Source organism: Macaca mulatta, chromosome 11, assembly GCF_049350105.2.
Source record: "Macaca mulatta isolate MMU2019108-1 chromosome 11, T2T-MMU8v2.0, whole genome shotgun sequence".
Taxonomy (NCBI): Eukaryota; Metazoa; Chordata; class Mammalia; order Primates; family Cercopithecidae; genus Macaca; species Macaca mulatta.
In genome coordinates, this window is record NC_133416.1 from 129288969 (window position 1) to 129305594 (window position 16626).

Here is a 16626-nt window from a genome sequence, read left to right on the forward strand (position 1 = left end):
CCCCAACTGAATTTCTTATGACCCTCTCAAACCAAAGCTCAGAAGGGGTCAGAAGAGCTTCATAGAAAGTTGAGCAAAACAAGCTAGCAATTGTGAAGTCCGGCTTTGACCAACATATTTCTTTGCACTGAGGCCTTGCTGCTGTGGATACGGAAATTGCTAAGTAGTTCCATGCTTCCTCAGCAGCTGGGCCGCTAGGGCCATAGTAGCTCCCTTTGGAGAACAGGGAAAGCCTGGAGGTTCCCCAGGTGGCCCAGTGTGGTGTCGTGTCAGCTTCCTCTTTAGGAGGAAGCAAGCTCTCCAGAGGGCAGGAAGCTCCTTTCAATTTGGTAATAAGAACCCCTCCATTTTGTTTTTTGGAGAAAAGGTCCTGCTTTGTCACCCAGACTGGAGTGCAGTGTTGTGATAAAGGTTCACGGAAGCCTTGACCCTCTGGGCACTACCTCGGCCACCCAAGTATCTGGGACCACAGGCGTGCACCACCATGCATAGCTAATTTATTTTTTGTAGAGAGAGGGTCTCCCTGTGTTGACTAGGTTGGTCTCGAATTCCTGGGCTCAAGCAGTCCTCCTGCCTTGGCCTCCTAAAGTGCTGGGATCACAGGCATGAGCCACTGCGCCCAGCCCACTGCTAGTTCGACTTTTTATACTTGAGCCTCCTGGCTATGCCTTGAGATCAGCGCTATTTTGTAAACCGCTGAGGTGTGGATAGGAATGAGTAGATCAGACCTCTTGAAAATGCTTATTCTTCCTCCCTTTTATTTTTTGTCTCTTTTAAGATGGTAAAATGGGTCTCAGCGATTCCTGCCGATGCTTTAAATTATTTTCTCCTCTCCGTGGTATCAGTGTTCATTTCCCCAGTTCTTGCACACCACTTTCTGTTTTGGCAGTTCTGCCAAGCAAGCCCTGTATTCCTTGGGACTGGTTTTGCTGTGGTTGGATACAGATACCAGCTCGCCTTGATGGGATCAGTATTGCTGTGTGCTTCCAGCCACAGATTCTCACACTCAATTCCAAAGCCCTCCTATTGGGCGAATTCCCTCAAACTCTATTTGACCCAACAGCCACACGTATTCCCCTCTGGTAGCCACAGACATGCTGTGTTTACCAGTGTTTGCTGTTTAAATTGCATGTTCTAATTCCAAGTATTTTCCAGTCTCTATTTTATAAAGTTTCTGACTATAATAAAAACAGCTTGCCTCAGTTTATCCTTTTTTATTTTGAGATGTATGCCTATTAATCAAATTACCATCACTGGGGCGTGGCATTGTGGGCAGGGAGAATTATTCACATTCTCCTCAAATGACAGCAGCAGACAGCCTTCTGCCTCAGTGGCTCTGGCTGGTTTCCCGCAGGGCTCCCAGTGGAAACCCATGTGGCCACCTGTTGCCGTCTTCCATGAGATGTTAGTGGAGAGCCACTTTGACGTGGAATGATCCTAATAGGTTTAGCCAGACTGGTTTTGCAGAAACGCCTTGTGCTGAGAACTGCAAGCTGGTGCACCCTGTGTCGTATCTGCCCTCAGCCAGCTGGAATTGTCTCCTACACGCGGTGCCCGGTGAGGAGGCGGGCAGGACAGTTGTGTGCTGCATCCATGAGACCTGGAAATTCAGTTTGCTTTTGGAAAAGAGAATTGTATCCGAGTTCAGACTACTCCACCCCATCTTGCCAAGGTTGTGGAAAGTAAAAATTGGCAGTATTGGCTGCTGCAGCTTCTCAGGGGACGGGACCATGTGAAAAGGTGGGGATCGCGCGAGCGCAGGAAGGAGAGAAAAGCGAGGAAAGCCTATGCCGTCAGCGACCGGCAGGGGGCGCGTCGGCCACGCTCGTCACCGCTTCCTGGGCACGTGACCACCGCCCTGCCTGTCCTTTAGGGCCTGTAGCTTCCGGCGGCGGCGGTTGCCATGGGGACGGGGCTTGGGTGGTAACCAGAACTAGGGAGCTGGTGGAGAAGGTGGCTGCCGCTGGAAAGACGCCCGGGAGGTGGCTGAGGGGTCCAGGCGGTGGGACGACTCCGGCCTTTTGAAGACCGGGGTGGGTGCTCTCTGTAAGTCCGGGACGGAGGCCACGCGGCCCTGGCGAGGGGGCCCTGGCCTGGCGGGGTCTGGCGCCCCTTGTGGGGCGCTCACCCGACCTGCCCTTGTGGGGCCTGGGGCGGCTCCAGGGAGACCTGAGTTGGGGGCAGAGGCCGCACCTGGGCTTTAATTCCCCTGCAGAGCCACGCACCTGGCACCTCTGCCCCAAACCCCTGCGGCTCCAACCCGGCTGTCCAGATGCTCCGGCGAAGTTGGGCTCAGTCAGAAGAGGCTCGGTGGTCAGAGCCCTAGACAGGAATCAGCAGTAATTTTTCAGCTGGAGAAACTAAGTGCCACAGAGATCTCTTTCTTACTAGCGGTGTCATCTTGAATAAGTCACTTCACCTCTCAGAGCCTCAAACTCATTTATTCGTTCATTATTTATTTTATTTTATTTTATTTTATTTACCAGAGATGAATTTGAGGAGCTGATACATTTAGTGCCGAGAAAGAAATTAAGAAATAGAAATACCTTTACTACCCTGTACTCTTTGGGACTTTAGTTTCAAAGAGTTGAGTTCTCTTATTCTAATGTCGCCGAAAATGTGGGGATTTTTTTTTGTTCTGGGTCCAACTCTTTAGGGATAAAGTATCCATCCTTATTGTTTTCCTAGTTCAAACTCTTGTTTGTTGTAAGGAATAAATGAGAGAATATGTCAGAAGGCTTTCAAACTGTTCATTTCTTTGCATGTTAGGGTCGTTAGGGTTGCTTTTCTCTCGAATAATAACAATTGCTACCACTTTTTCAAGCTGTATGTGCCAGAATTGTGTTGAGCATTTTATATGTTATCTGTTCTCTACAACAACCCTAGAATTTAGGATTATTCTTTTTATTTTGCCCATGAGAAAATGTAGACTCTGAGGGATAAAGTGACTTGCCCAAGGTCACAGAACAAGTACATGGGGGAAATGGGATTCAATGCTAGGACAAGCTGACAGCAAGGCCCTTGCTTTTAACCACTAGGCTACCCTGCTTCTTCTCGTATTCCTGTTTCTAGAATTATTGCTAATATGTGGGTTATGCATTTCGCTGCCTGTGGGAATATGAATATATATATATATATATATATATATATATTTTTTTTTTTTTTTTTTTGAGACGGAGTCTCGCTCTGTCGCCCAGGCTGGAGTGCAGTGGCACAATCTCGGCTCACTGCAAGCTCCGCCTCCCGGGTTTACGCCATTCTCCTGCCTCAGCCTCCCGAGTAGCTGGGACTACAGGTGCACGCCACCACGCCTGGCTAATTTTTTGTAATTTTAGTAGAGACGGGGTTTCACCATGTTAGCCAGGATGGTCTCGAACTCCTGACCTCGTGATCCACCCACCTCGGCCTCCCAAAGTGCTGGGATTACAGACGTGAGCCACCGCGCCCGGCCATGAATATATTTTAAATGGGTAAAAAGACTACAAGGTGTTTATTCCTAGAAAGTTGACAGGCCCTGGATCAATATTTTTTTTTTTTTTTTTTTTTTTTGAGACGGAGTCTCGCTCTGTCGCCCAGGCTGGAGTGCAGTGGTGCCATCTCCACTCACTGCAAGCTCCGCCTCCCAGATTCAAGCCATTCTCCTGCCTCAGCCTCCCGTATAGCTGGGACTACAGGCGCCCACCACCGCGCCGGGCTAATTTTTGTATTTTTTTAGTAGAGACCGGGTTTCACCGCGTTAGCCAGGATGGTCTCGATCTCCTGACCTCGTGATCCACCTGTCTCGGCCTCCCAAAGTGCTGGGATTACAGGTGTGAGCCACCGCGCCCGGCCCTGGATCAATATTTTTAAGATCTGGGCCACAAATACATATACTTTAAGATTTCCCAGCCATGCGTGGGAAGGCTGGTCTGTTGTGGGCCAGGCTGGTCTCAATCTCTTGACCTCAAGTGATCCTCCTGCCTCAGCCTCCCAAAATGTTGGGATTACAGGTGTGAGCCACTGCGCCTGGCCAGAAATATGACATTCTTTTTTTATTTTTATTTTTGAGATAGAAGTTTGCTTTTGTCACCCAGGCTGGAGTGCAGTGGCAGATCTTGGCTCACTGCAACCTCCACCTCCTAGGTTCAAGCAATTCTCCTGTCTCAGCCTCCCAAGTAGCTGGGATTACAGACACTCACCACCACACCCAGCTAATTTTTGTATTTTTAGTAGAAACAGCATTTCATCATGTTGGCCAGGCTGGTCTCAAACTCATGACCTCAGGTGATCCATCTGCCTTGGCCTCCCAAAGTGCTGGGATTACAGTCATGAGCCACCGTGCCTGTTCAGAAACATGACATTCTTTTTATCCTGTGGAAAGGGGCCAGAGCCATTTGTTCACATTTCATCAATAGGCTAGTGTACTAGGAGATGGAAATGGGAAGCCGAGGGCTGACTGGTTATTATGGTCAAAATCTCTCTAGAGGAAACTCTACAGAGAAGAATGTCAGATGCAGAAGAAGCTCCCGGAGAAGCAACAGGAGAAAATGGAGAAACAGAAATGAAAGCAGAGGAGGAACCTAATCCAAATTATAAAGAAGTAGAAAATCTACAACAGGAATCAAAAGATGACACATTAGCATGGAGAGAGTCTCAGGAGGAGGAGAGGAAAATGGGTGAGGAGGGAGGGGAGGAGGAGGAGGAGGAGGAGGAGAAGGAGGAGGAGGAAGAGAAGGAGGAGGAGGGGAAGGAGGACAAAAAGATTGTCATAGAAGAAACTGAGGAAGTGGCTGGAGAAGCCCAGGAGAAGGAGGCTTCAGGAATACAGGAAGAAACCACAGTGGAGCCCCAAGAAGTCACAGAGTCCATGATCCGTTTGGAGACACAGATTACCGATTCCCAGTCAATCACATCAGGAATTTTCCCAGTAAGTAGTCATCTTCATTCAATCGTCAATTCATTCAGAATCATTAATTGAATGCTTAGTATAGGCCAGACTATGGGAACACAAAACCAAGTAAGATACAATCCATTCCTTTTTTTTTTTTTTGAGACAGAGCCTCACTCTGTCGCCCAGGCTGGAGTACAGTGGCACAATCGCAGCTCACTGCAACCTCTGCCTCCTGGGTTGAAGCTATTCTCCTGCCTCAGTCTCCTGAGTAGCTAAGATTACAGGCATCCGCCACCACGCCCAGCTAATTTTTTGTATTTTCAGTAGAGATGGGATTTCGATCTTACCATGTTGGCCAGACTGGTCTCAAACATGTGACCTCAAATGATCTGCCCACCTTGGCCTCCCAAAGTGCTAGGATTACAGGCACACGCCACCATGCCCGGCCACAATCCATTCCTTTTTTTTTTTCTTTCGAGACAGAGTTTCACTCTTGTTGCCCCGGCTGGAGTGCAATGTTGCGATCTCGGCTCACTGCAACCTCTGCCTCCTGGGTTCAAGTGATTCTCCTGCCTTAGCTTCCTGCGTAGCTGAGATTACAGGCGTCCGCCACCACGCCTGGCAGATTTTTTGTATTTTTAGTAGAGACAGAGTTTCACTCATGTCGACCAGGCTGGTCTCAAACTCCTGACCTCAGGTGATCCACCAGCTTCGGCCTCCCAAAGTGCTAGGAGCCCCCGTGCCCGGCCACAATCCATTCTTTTAAGGAGCTCTAAGGTGTGTAGGGAGGCAGACCCATGAGTGCAGTGACTGAAAGATGCACAGGAGATGAAACAGGGCCTCTTAACCCAGTTTGGAGGATGGCCAGGGAAAGTTTCCTGGGGAAGGTGGGTGCCACAGCTGAGGTGCTCGCCTTAGAATGGAGTCGGTATGATAATAGGAGTGTAGACTTCCCACAGACTGCTCCCAGTAGGAGAACTTAGCTGTGGCCTAAGAATAGGTCACTCTCTGTAACTAGTCAGCCTTTTGGAGACCACTAGTGCCACTTAGAAGAATGATTTTGCCATTGTGGGTCTGCTGGTAGGCCAAGAATACTCTGGAACACACCGTGTTTGTCCTGTTCTGTTCTTTTCTTTTTTCTTTTTATTTTTTCTCTTTTTCTTTTCTCTCTCCCCTCCCCTCCCCTTCCTCTCCCTTCTCTCCTCTTGTCCCTCCTTCCTTCCTGGGGTCTCACTTTGTCACCTAGGCTGGAGTACAGTGGCATGATCTTTCACAAGCAGCCTCGACCTCCCAGGCTCAAGCGATCCTCCTACCTCAGCCTCCTGGGTAGCTGGGACTACAGGCATGCACCACCACATCCAGCTAATTTTGTTCATTTTGGGTAGAGAGAAGGTGTCACTCACTATGTTGCCCAGGCTGGTCTTGAACTCCTGGGCTCAAGTGATCCTCCCCTCTTGGCCTCCCAAAGTGTTGGGATTACAGGCATGAGCCATTGCACCCCATCTTGTTTTGTTTTTTAAGTACAAAATGTTCCAGCCTCTTTTAAAAAACATTTCATCATTCCTAGCTGAGGCTAACACTGAGACTGGCTGACTGGGAATAGAAAAGGAGAATAAATGGTGAGTGTAGCAGCACGTACTGCATGTGGAATCATGATCTTGTATTTCTTTTTAAAGAAAGCCCAAAGAGGTAGCAAGTCAAAGCCTTCCTTACAATTGGAGGATGCAGAAACAGATGAGCTTTTAAGAGGCCTAAGCACACAACTTGAATTTCTTGATTTGGATCAAATCAGTCCTGAGGAACAACAGATTAGTTCCCCTGAAAGGCAGCCCTCAGGAGAGCTTGAGGAGAAAACCGACTGGATGCTCCAAGACGAACTGGGACGAGAAAGAAGGGATTTGGAGCCAGAAAACAGAGAGGAGGGACAAGAAAGTAGAGTATCCAACATCCAGTCTGAAGCAGGGATCTCCAGGGAGTCACTGGTGTCCAGCACCACAGAGGACATTCTGTTCGAAAGGGATGAAAGTGCCCCGGTGTATCCCTTGGTAAGTGTAATGCTTTTGAATCTCCCCCAGCACTTTGAGAGTGTTGCACAATAGGGGAATTTTATGCATGTGGGAGAAAAAGAATACCACCAGAAGGATACTTTTTAAACTAATAACAGACTTGTGTCTCTTTTTTTTACACAGAGTCTTGCTCTGTTGCCCAGGCTGGAATGCAGTGGCGCCATCTTGGCTCACTGCAGCCTCTGCCTCCCAGGTTCAAGTGATTCTTGTACCTCAGCCTCCCAAGTAGCTGGGATTACAGGCATGAGCCACCAAGCCTGGCTAATTTTTGTATTTTTAGTAGAGATGGGGTCTCGTCATGTTGGCCAGACTGGTCTTGAACTCCTAACCTCAGGTGGTCCACCTGCTTCGGCCTCTCAAAGTGCTGGGATTACAGGCATGAGCCACCGCGCCTGGCCTAGACTTGCATCTTTTAAAGTTCCGTTAAGAGCTCTGACTGGAACATGTGTGACTGAACATGAGCTTGAGAGCTGCATCTGGGTTGAATGGTGTTGCTCAGCAGGCAGGAAATTCCAGACATAGTTTGTCTGTTGCATAGGGTGCTATTTCACGGGGGAGATTCAAACTCCATTCCGGCCCTCTCCCCAGCTTCCTCCTCCCCCTTTCCTTCTTGCTTCCTCTCCCTCTTCTTCCCCTCCCCTCTGCTTTCGCTTTTCTCTCCTCCCCTCCTGTCTCCTCTCCTTTTTCTCTCTCACATTGTAAAATTCCTCCTTCATGCCACAAGTTCCACCCCTTCCCCTTTCTGCCTCACCTCTTCTGCCTTGATATCTTTCCATGCCCCCCAAACCATCCATTCCAAGAGGGTCCCAGAGGGGAAGGTAATGGAGGAGTGAAAGCCGCGTGAAAAGGCCCAGGCAGTCCAGAGGAATCTGCCTTTGCCACTGCTGAAGATATTCCAGGGAGGCACCATCTGCGAGGAGTAAAAATATTATCATTTACCAAGAGAAGGAAAAGGAGGAGTTTTTTCCTTCTTCCTCCATCTGCTACTTTCTGAAAATTGTTTCCTAGGATTCATCCTTCCTGTAGATTCATGCCTTTGGAAGATGTGGAAGTGATTGAATGGATATCAAATACTTAATGTAGTTCCTAAGACATAGTGAGTACTCAGTAAGTGTCCGCAACTGTGTGGCAATGACGATGACGGTGGCAAGATGTCTGGAGGGAAATGCAGACAACTGAAAACCTCCTTTCTGCAGATTGGCTTCATTTGAGCCTAGTGTGACAGCCTCTCTCCCATAGCTTGCAACTGTTCAGTCTGAGAGGAAGAATAATTGAGCTTTAGGGCCCACAAAGACTCTTGTTTTGTTTAGCCAGCAAGCATCAACCAGGTAATATCTCTAAGGAGAAGGTGTATTCTTCGTGTCAGGGGCCCAGCTATCTGGACCTGGCAAGAGCCACTCCCCAAGTTTTGGGTCTTGCTTAACCTTGGTCTCACTGCAGAACCAAAATTTTTCTAGATGGTCTCCCTTTGCAAATTACTTTAGCTTTTTAGTTATTTATTTATTTTATTTATTTATTTATTTTTTTGGAGACGGAATCTCACTCTGTCACCCAGGCTGGAGTGCAGTGGCATGATCTCGGATCACTGCAACCTCTGCCTCCCGGGTTCAAGTGATTCTCCTGCCTCAGCCTCTCGAGTAGCTGGGACTACAAACATGTGCCACCACACTCTGCTAATTTTTTTTTTTTTCTTTTAGTAGAGACGGGGGTTTCACTGCGTTAGCCAGGATGGTCTCGATCTGACCACGTGATCCGCCCGCCTTGGCCTCCCAAAGTGCTGAAATTACAAGCATGAGCCACCACGCCCAGCCTTTTTTAAGAGACAGAGCCCTGCTGTGTTGCCCAGGCTGGACTAGAACTCAATCCTCCCACTTCAGCCTCCTGAAATTTCTTTAGCTTATTGCAAGTATCTTCTTTCTTCTTTCTTTTTCCTTCACTTTCCTTTTCTTTCTCTCTTTCTTCTTTATTATTTTTGTTTTTCTTTATTTTGAGACAGGCTCTCACTCTGTCACCCAGACTGGAATGCAGATCATGGTTCACTGCAACCTCCATCTCCTGGGTTCAATGGATCTTACTACCTCAGCCTCCCGAGTATCTGGGACTACAGGCGTGTGTTACCACACCCAACTAATTTTTTTTTTTTTTTTTTTTGAGACGGAGTCTTGCTCTGTCGCCCAGGCTGGAGTGCAGTGGCATGATCTCGGCTCACTGCAAACTCCACCTCCTGGGTTCATGCCATTCTCCTGCCTCAGCCTCCCGAGTAGCTGGGACTACAGGCACCTGCCACCACACCTGGCTAATTTTGTTTTTGTTGTATTTTTAGTAGAGATGGGGTTTTACCGTGTTAGCCAGGATGGTGTTGATCTCCTGACCTCGTGATCCGCCCACCTCGGCCTCCCAAAGTGCTGGGATTACAGGCATGAGCCACTGCGCCCGGCCCACACCCAGCTAATTTTAGAAATCTTTTTTAGAGATGGAGTCTCACTATATCTCTCAGGCTGGTCTTGAACTCGTAAGCTCAAGCAATCCTCCCGCCTCGGCCTCCCAAAGTGTCGAGATTATAGGTGTGAGCTACCATACCTGGCCTCTATTTTTTCTTTTTGTTAAAACTATTCAGTGTTGGCTGGGTGTGGAGGCTCACACGTGTAATCCAGCACTTTGGGAAGCTGAGGTGGGTGGATCACCTGAGGTCAGGAGTTCAAGACCAGCCTGACCAACATGGTGAAACCCCATCTCTACTAAAAATACAAAATTAGCCAGTCGTGGTGGCACATGCCTGTAATCCCAGCTACTTGGGAGGCTGAGCCAGGAGAATCGCTTGAACCTAGGAAGGCAGAAGTTGAAGTGAGCCAAGATTGCTCCATTGCACTCCAACCTGGGTAATAGAGTGAGACTCTGTCTCAAACAAACAAACAAAAACTATTCATAAAAAGTTCAGACAACTTATACATGTTTGAAGGCAAAGATTCTTCTTCCTACACACACCCCTACCCCAATCTCATTTCCTTATGTAACTCCTGCCACAGTTGGCTGTGACTGCTCCTCTCCTGACCTTTTTCTGGGCATGTACAACGTGTTATCTGTGTGCCCATGCCTGTGCGCATGCTCACATGGCTCACATTTAGTTTTTGTGTTTTTTTTTTTTTTTTTTTTTTTTACCAATGAGATAATCCTGCATTTCTACAAAATGTTTTTCCACTTAATATGTCTTGGAAGGTTTCTTGTATCAGTGCATGTATCTCTACTTCCACTTTTTGTTTTTCTTTTTTTGAGATGGAGTCTCACTCTGTCCCCCAGGCTGGAGTGCAGTGGTGCTATCTTGGATCACTGCAACCTCTGCCTCCTGGGTTCAAGTGATTCTCCTGCCTCAGTCTCTCGTGTAGCTGGGATTACAGGCACACATTACCATGTCCAGCTAACTTTTGTATTTTTGTAGACATGGGGTTTCGCCATGTGGGCCAGGCTAGTCTCGAGCTCCTGACCTCAGGTGATCCACCCACCTCAGCCTCCCAAAGTGTTGGAATTACAGGCATGAGCCACCGTGCCCAGCCCACTTCCTCTTTTTAAATGTAACTGTTCCCCTCTCTGTGGCCACTTACATTGCTTCTAATTTCTTGCTGTCACACAAGGTCCTATAGTGAACATGCTCCTCCATCTCTCCTGTGTCCGCAGTATTCTCCTTTTCCTTTGGGGTCCCCTCCTTAGTCCTAAGGCCTGTACTAGCTCCCAGTGTTCATGGTAAATAGACATGACTGTGGATCCCACCTCCAGCCAGGAAACAAGGCAATCATGTTTTTGTGAGCAGGAATCTTATGAGTATCAAATACAGTGAAATCTGGTTTTGATAGCAAAGTTTTGTTTTCCAGATTAATATGTTTTAGAAAAAGATTGATGTAAGTGGTGGCTAAGTGGTGGCTATCTCTATAATCGTCTGTCATGCATGTTAAAACTGCTGCAAAACATGATGATTAATACTATTTGATTTCTGTAATTGTGGATGCTGCTTGAGTGGGGTTGTTCTGTTACCACTAAGTGAAGTCAGCCTCGTGGTGACCCGGGAAGGGCTGTTGTGGCTGAAGACAGGAGTCCTTTTAGGAATGTTTTCTTTTTGTAACTAATTTGTTAAGTGGCAAAATAAATTTCCAGAAAGATGATCCTTTTAGGATTAGCAAGTTTCCAAAAGAACAATTTCATTTGAATAAATCAGCTTTTAAGAAACAGCCAAATATTAAATAATTCTGTTCCTAGAAGTTGCAGCTTGAGACAATTATGATTCCATAATTCTACCACTCACACCCACACAATAAGAGATCTAAATATAAATATAAATTATAGGGAATGAGCAGATGGAAACAGAAGGGGATGGGGAATTAAGAATGTAGGAGAGAGAAATTGGTCACATTACCTGCTATGTCTGTCTTGGGGAGAAACAATTTAATTTTATAAGTATTGTTCAAAGATAAGAAAGGAAACTTACCAGATTTTGTTTCTATATTCCAATTTAATTCACTGATTCTTAGCAACGCATCACTTTCAGCACTCTACTGCATTTGATTATTTGGCCCTAGTTAATTTTTTTAAATAGATTTTTTTTTTTTTTTTTTTTTTTTTTGAGACAGGGTCTTGCTCTATTGCTCAGGCTGGAGGGCAGCATTATGATCTCAGCTCACAGCAACCTCCACCTCCTAGGCTCAGTCATTCCTCCTGCTTCAGCCTCCTGAGTAGATGGGATTAAAGATGCACACCACCATGCCTGGCTAATTTTTGTATTTTTTTTAGAGATGGGGTTTCAGTATGTTGCCCAGGCTGGTCTTGAACTCCTGGGATGAAGCAGTCCACTCACCTCGACCTCCCAAAGTTCTGGGATTACAGACACAAGCCACTGCACCCTGCCTGGATTTTATTTTTAAGCAGTTTTGGGTTTATAGAAAAATTGAAGGCCGGGAGCAGTGGCTCACGCCTGTAATCCCAGCACTTTGGGAGACTAAGGCAGGCGGATCATGAGATCAAGAGATCGAGACCATCCTGGCCAACATGGTGAAACCCCGTCTCCACTAAAAATACAAAATTTAGCTGGACATGGTGGTGCGTGCCTGTAGTCCCAGCTACTCAGGAGGCTGAGGCAGGAGAATCGCTTGAACCCAGGAGGTGGAGGTTGCAGTGAACTGAGATCGTGCTGCTGTACTCCAGCCTGGTGAAAGAGTGAGACTCCATCTCAAAAAAAAAAAAAAAAAAAAAGAACAAAGAAAAAACTTGAGCTGAATGTACACAGGGCGCCCACATATTCCTTTTATATCCTTCCTCTCCCAGTTTTCCCTTTTATTCACATCCTGCATGAATGTAGTTCATCCATTAGCACTGATGAACCAATACTGCTACCTTATTATTAACCTAAGTCCATAGTGTACATTGGGGGTCACTCTGTGTGTCATGCTTATTATGGGCCTGGACAAATGTATCCTGACATGTACCCACCATACCCACCATTCTAGTATACTAATCGATTTATGCCCTGAAACCCCTGTCCTCCACCTATCCATCCTTCCCTTCCTCCCCTGAGCCCTGGCAACCACTGATCTTTTAATTTTTTTTTAGACAGGGTCTTGCTGTGTTGCCCAGGCTGGAGTGCAGTGGCATGATCTCAGCTTGCTATAACCTCTGCTTCCTGGGTTCAAGCAATTCTCCTGCCTTAGCCTCTCAAGTAGCTGAGATTACAGGCACGCACCACCATACCTGGCTAATTTTTTGTATTTTTAGTAGAGACGGGGGGTTTCACCATGTTGGCCAGACTGGTCTCCTGACCGCAGATGATCCACCCACCTCAGCCTCCCAAAGTGCTGGGGTTACAGGTGTGAGCCACTGTGCCGGGCCGCACTGATTTTTTTATTGTCTCCATAGTTTTGCCTTTTCTAGAACGTCATATAGTTGGAATCATGTAATATGCAGCCTTTTCAGTTGGCTTCATTCACTTACCAACATGCCTGTAACTTTCCTCCATACCTCTTTGTGGCTTGTTAGCCTTTTTTTTTTTTTCTTGTTGAATAATATTGCATTGTCTGGATGTGCCACAGTTGGTTTATTCTTTTTTTTTTCCCCACAATTAGCACTTTTTATTTGACACTAATTGAAGTCTGAACTTTAAACAGATTCTTGGACTGGTGGTTCATATCTATCAGCTCGTTCAACTTTAGCACCTATCTCATCCCCAGTGGCTTTTCCAGAACTACTGCCTTCACCATGAAGCTCCATGAGCTTTCCCAATTCAAACTTGGCCTTCTTCAGCATTTTTACTTTCCTAACGAAGACATCATGGAGAGGATAAACAGATTGGCAAGCCTTTTCTGTGTCTTTTCCAATGCTGTCTGGAATCAATTTATTGACCACTTCTTTCAAGTCATTTGTCTGCACCTCTCGGGTCATGATTTCCATCATCTTCTTCCGGATTTGGCGGACCTATTGGTGCTGAGCATAAGAAGTCTTCCGTATCTGATTGTTGTGTTTTTTAGTAAAACCAACACAGAACAGACGAAGCAAGTAACCATCGGTAGTCTTGACATCAACATGAGCTTCAATCGTTGTCTGCCACTTTTTGACCATGGAACACATTTTGTCACGGGTAAGATCCATGCCATGGAAGTTAGTCAGGCAGTTTTTGCCCTGAACATCTTCAGTAATCAGCTTGAATTTTCTAAATGCAACTTCATCATTCTGCAAATCAGCAAGACTCACTTCAAACACACGACCCTTGAGACCATCAGATGCAATTTTGGTTCCTTGGGTCCTGGTGACGAGCTTCTTTCCAATATTTCTTACATTGAACACAGCAGATGCTTTCACATCATACCAATCTTTCTTAGAAAATGGATCAACCACTTTCTTCTTGGCTCCCTTTTTGCCGCCTTTCGTAAGGCGCTTGTTCTTACCAACCGCCATGGTGCTGCTCAGAGAGCTGAAAGGGGTTTATTCTTAATAATTTTTTTTTTTTTTTGAGATGGAGTCTTGCTGTGTCGTCCAGGCTGAAGTGCAGTGGTGCGATCTCGGCTCACTGCAAGCTCCGCCTCCGGGGTTCACGCCATTCTCCTGCCTCAGCCTCCCGAGTAGCTGGGACTACAGGCGCCTGCCAACATGCCCGGCTAATTTTTTGTATTTTTTAGTAGAGACAGGGTTTCACCGTGTTAGCCAGGATGGTCTCGATTTCCCGACCTTGTGATCCGCCTGCCTCGGCCTCCCAAAGTGCTGGGATTACAGGCATGAGCCACTGCGCCCAGCCTATTCTTAATTTTTAAAAAATACTTTGAGCTGAGCGCCGTTGCCCACACCTGTAATCCCAGCACTTTGGGAGGCTGAGGCAGGTGGATCACGAGGTCAAGAGATCAAGACCATCCTGGCCAACATGGTGAAATCACATCTCTACTAGATATACAAAAAGTAGCTGGGTGTGGTGGCACGTGCCTGCTCTCCAAGATACTTAGGAGACTGAGGCAGGAGAGTCACTTGAACCCGGGAGGTGGAGTAAACAGTGAGCTGAGATCGTGCCACTGCACTCCAGCCTGGCAACAGAGTGAGACTCTGTCCCCTGCCAAAAAAAAAAAAAAAAACCCAAAAAACTTTGAACACAAAACTAGTACATAAATAAACTAGTATTGAAGTAAAAGCAGTAGTCAGATTTATTGTACTTATAATTTTTCATTTCATAAAATTTTAATTTGGGATTTATTTCAGGCAATACAGAATTTCTAATTTTTCTAAAGAGATTTTGTCTCTTCATCCTTTATCCTTCCGGTAGAAATAGTACATAGGGACAAATACCCAAGCTGAATAATTAATTGCCTTTCTTTTCTTTTTTTTTTCTTTGAGATGGAGTTTCGCTCTGTTACCCAGGCTGGAGCGCAGTGGTGCGATCTTAGCTCACTGCAACCTCTGCCTCCCAGGTTCAAGTGATTCTCCAGCCTCAGCCTCCTCAGTAGCTGGGAGTAAAGGCGCCTGCCACCACGCCCGGTTAAGTTTTGTATTTTTAGTAGAGATGAGGTTTCACCATTTTGACCAGCCTGGTCAAGAACCCTCGACCTCAGGTGATTCACCCACCTCAGCCTCCCAAAGTGCTGGGATTACAGGCATGAGACAGGGCTCCCAGCTTATTTGCCTTTCTTATAAAGTTACATAATGACTTCATTGTAACTTGTCTACCCTACATGCTTTTAGAAAGTAAATGGAATTTCACAACATTAGGTTCTCACTGTGTGTCTGGTACTGAACAAAGTCTTGGTCCTGAGGAGTCGAAGAAAAGGAAGTTATTTCTGTGTATTGTTGAAGACTTTCTTTTCTAATGGAGGTATAATTAACATGCCATAAAATTAACCAAAATTTTTTTAAATTGTGGTAAAATACACAGAACATTAAAGTTGCCATCTTAACCTTTTTTTCTCACACTGTTGCCCAGGATGGAGTGTGATGGAACGATCTCAGCTCACTGCAACCTCCCCGTCTCCTGGTTTCAAGCGATTCTCCTGCCTTAGCCTCCAAGTAGCTGGGATTACAGGCACATGCCACCACGCCCAGCTAATTTGTGTATTTCTAGTAGAGATGGGGTTTCACCATGTTGGCCAGGCTGGTCTCGAACTCCTGACTTCAGGTGATCCTCCCACCTCAGCCTCCCAAAGTGCTGGGATTACAGGTATGAGCCACCATGCCTGGCTGAGGACTTTCTTAAAGTGGTTCCTCTTTGCTGGACTGTTGATGTGAAATCCTTCCCCTCCAGCGAGTTCCTGGAGTCGTAGCTCTGGGCTGAACATGCTGTAATGTCTTGCTGGTTTTGCCCTTGTCTTCCAGACCATGACCTGGTCGTTTGGATGGAACAGTTCTCTTCCTGTTTACTATATTCGAGAGGAAAAGCAGAGAGTTCTTCTGTATGTTTGCGCTCACACTGCGATCATCTACAACGTGTTGAGGAATAATCAACACCACCTTCAGGTATGTAGGGATTTCCTTCCTATGGGCAGGGGAGTTGTCTTAAACGTGTGTGTGGTATTTTGTTTTATATCTCAAGGACTAACTTCATTCTATCACTGTCATATTTTCCCACTCTCCTTGGAACTAAAAGCAATCCTGTCTTTACAAATACATGGTATTGCTTATTGTCTCTCTGTTTCTAATCAGAATCAACTTACAAAACAGCAGTTGACATTAATTTTATAGATAGAATTTAAAACATCTGTATTTTTTACACTTCTGCAAAAATGTGGACAGCGTAGATCATGTCTCCACAGATATAACACAAAGGGCAGCTATTCAGCAGGGTGCCGACCTCACGGACACTTACATACCTCTCTAGTTTTCAAAGGGCTTTCATCTTACAACTGTACCGAGAAGTGGGTATTCATATACCCATTTTACAGAAGAAGAAACTGAGGCTCAGAGTGATTTAAGTGACTTGCCCAAGACCGTATTAGTAAATGATGTCTCCTGTCTTGAAAGTGTTAAGTAGGTCAGTTGTCCTTTTATCCCTCCCTCCTTTCAGCAGCTTTGCTCATTTTCACCCCTCTCTGAGCCTCCCCGATTTGTCCTTCGTGCCTGCCCTCCTCACAGCACTCCGCTTCCTTCATTCCTGATATTTAGGACCCAATTCATTTTCATCATTTACCTTTCCAAGCGTCCTATTCCTTGGTGTCTGACTTTCTACTTATTGACCTG

At 46.3% G+C, this 16626-nt stretch overlaps 1 protein-coding gene and 1 pseudogene across 10 annotated transcripts in view; one reads left to right on the forward strand and one right to left on the reverse strand.

The window, feature by feature from the left end:
* Window positions 1–1929: 1929 nt before the first annotated feature.
* CFAP251 (cilia and flagella associated protein 251) overlaps window positions 1930–16626 on the forward strand; it is an 85281-nt gene continuing 70584 nt past the window's right edge. For 8 of the 10 annotated variants that reach the window (XM_077955482.1, XM_077955485.1, XM_028830013.2 and 5 more), the window contains exons 1-4: window positions 1930–2046; window positions 4464–4906; window positions 6547–6915; window positions 15766–15906. In XM_077955482.1, coding sequence (XP_077811608.1) covers window positions 4484–4906; window positions 6547–6915; window positions 15766–15906 — 933 coding nt within the window. In that variant the 5' untranslated portion in view covers window positions 1930–2046; window positions 4464–4483. The remainder of the gene's footprint in view (window positions 2047–4463; window positions 4907–6546; window positions 6916–15765; window positions 15907–16626) is intronic. The other 2 variants (XM_077955484.1, XM_077955489.1) reach the window with 2 other exon arrangements.
* Window positions 13046–13884, reverse strand: LOC701292 (small ribosomal subunit protein eS1 pseudogene; annotated as a pseudogene).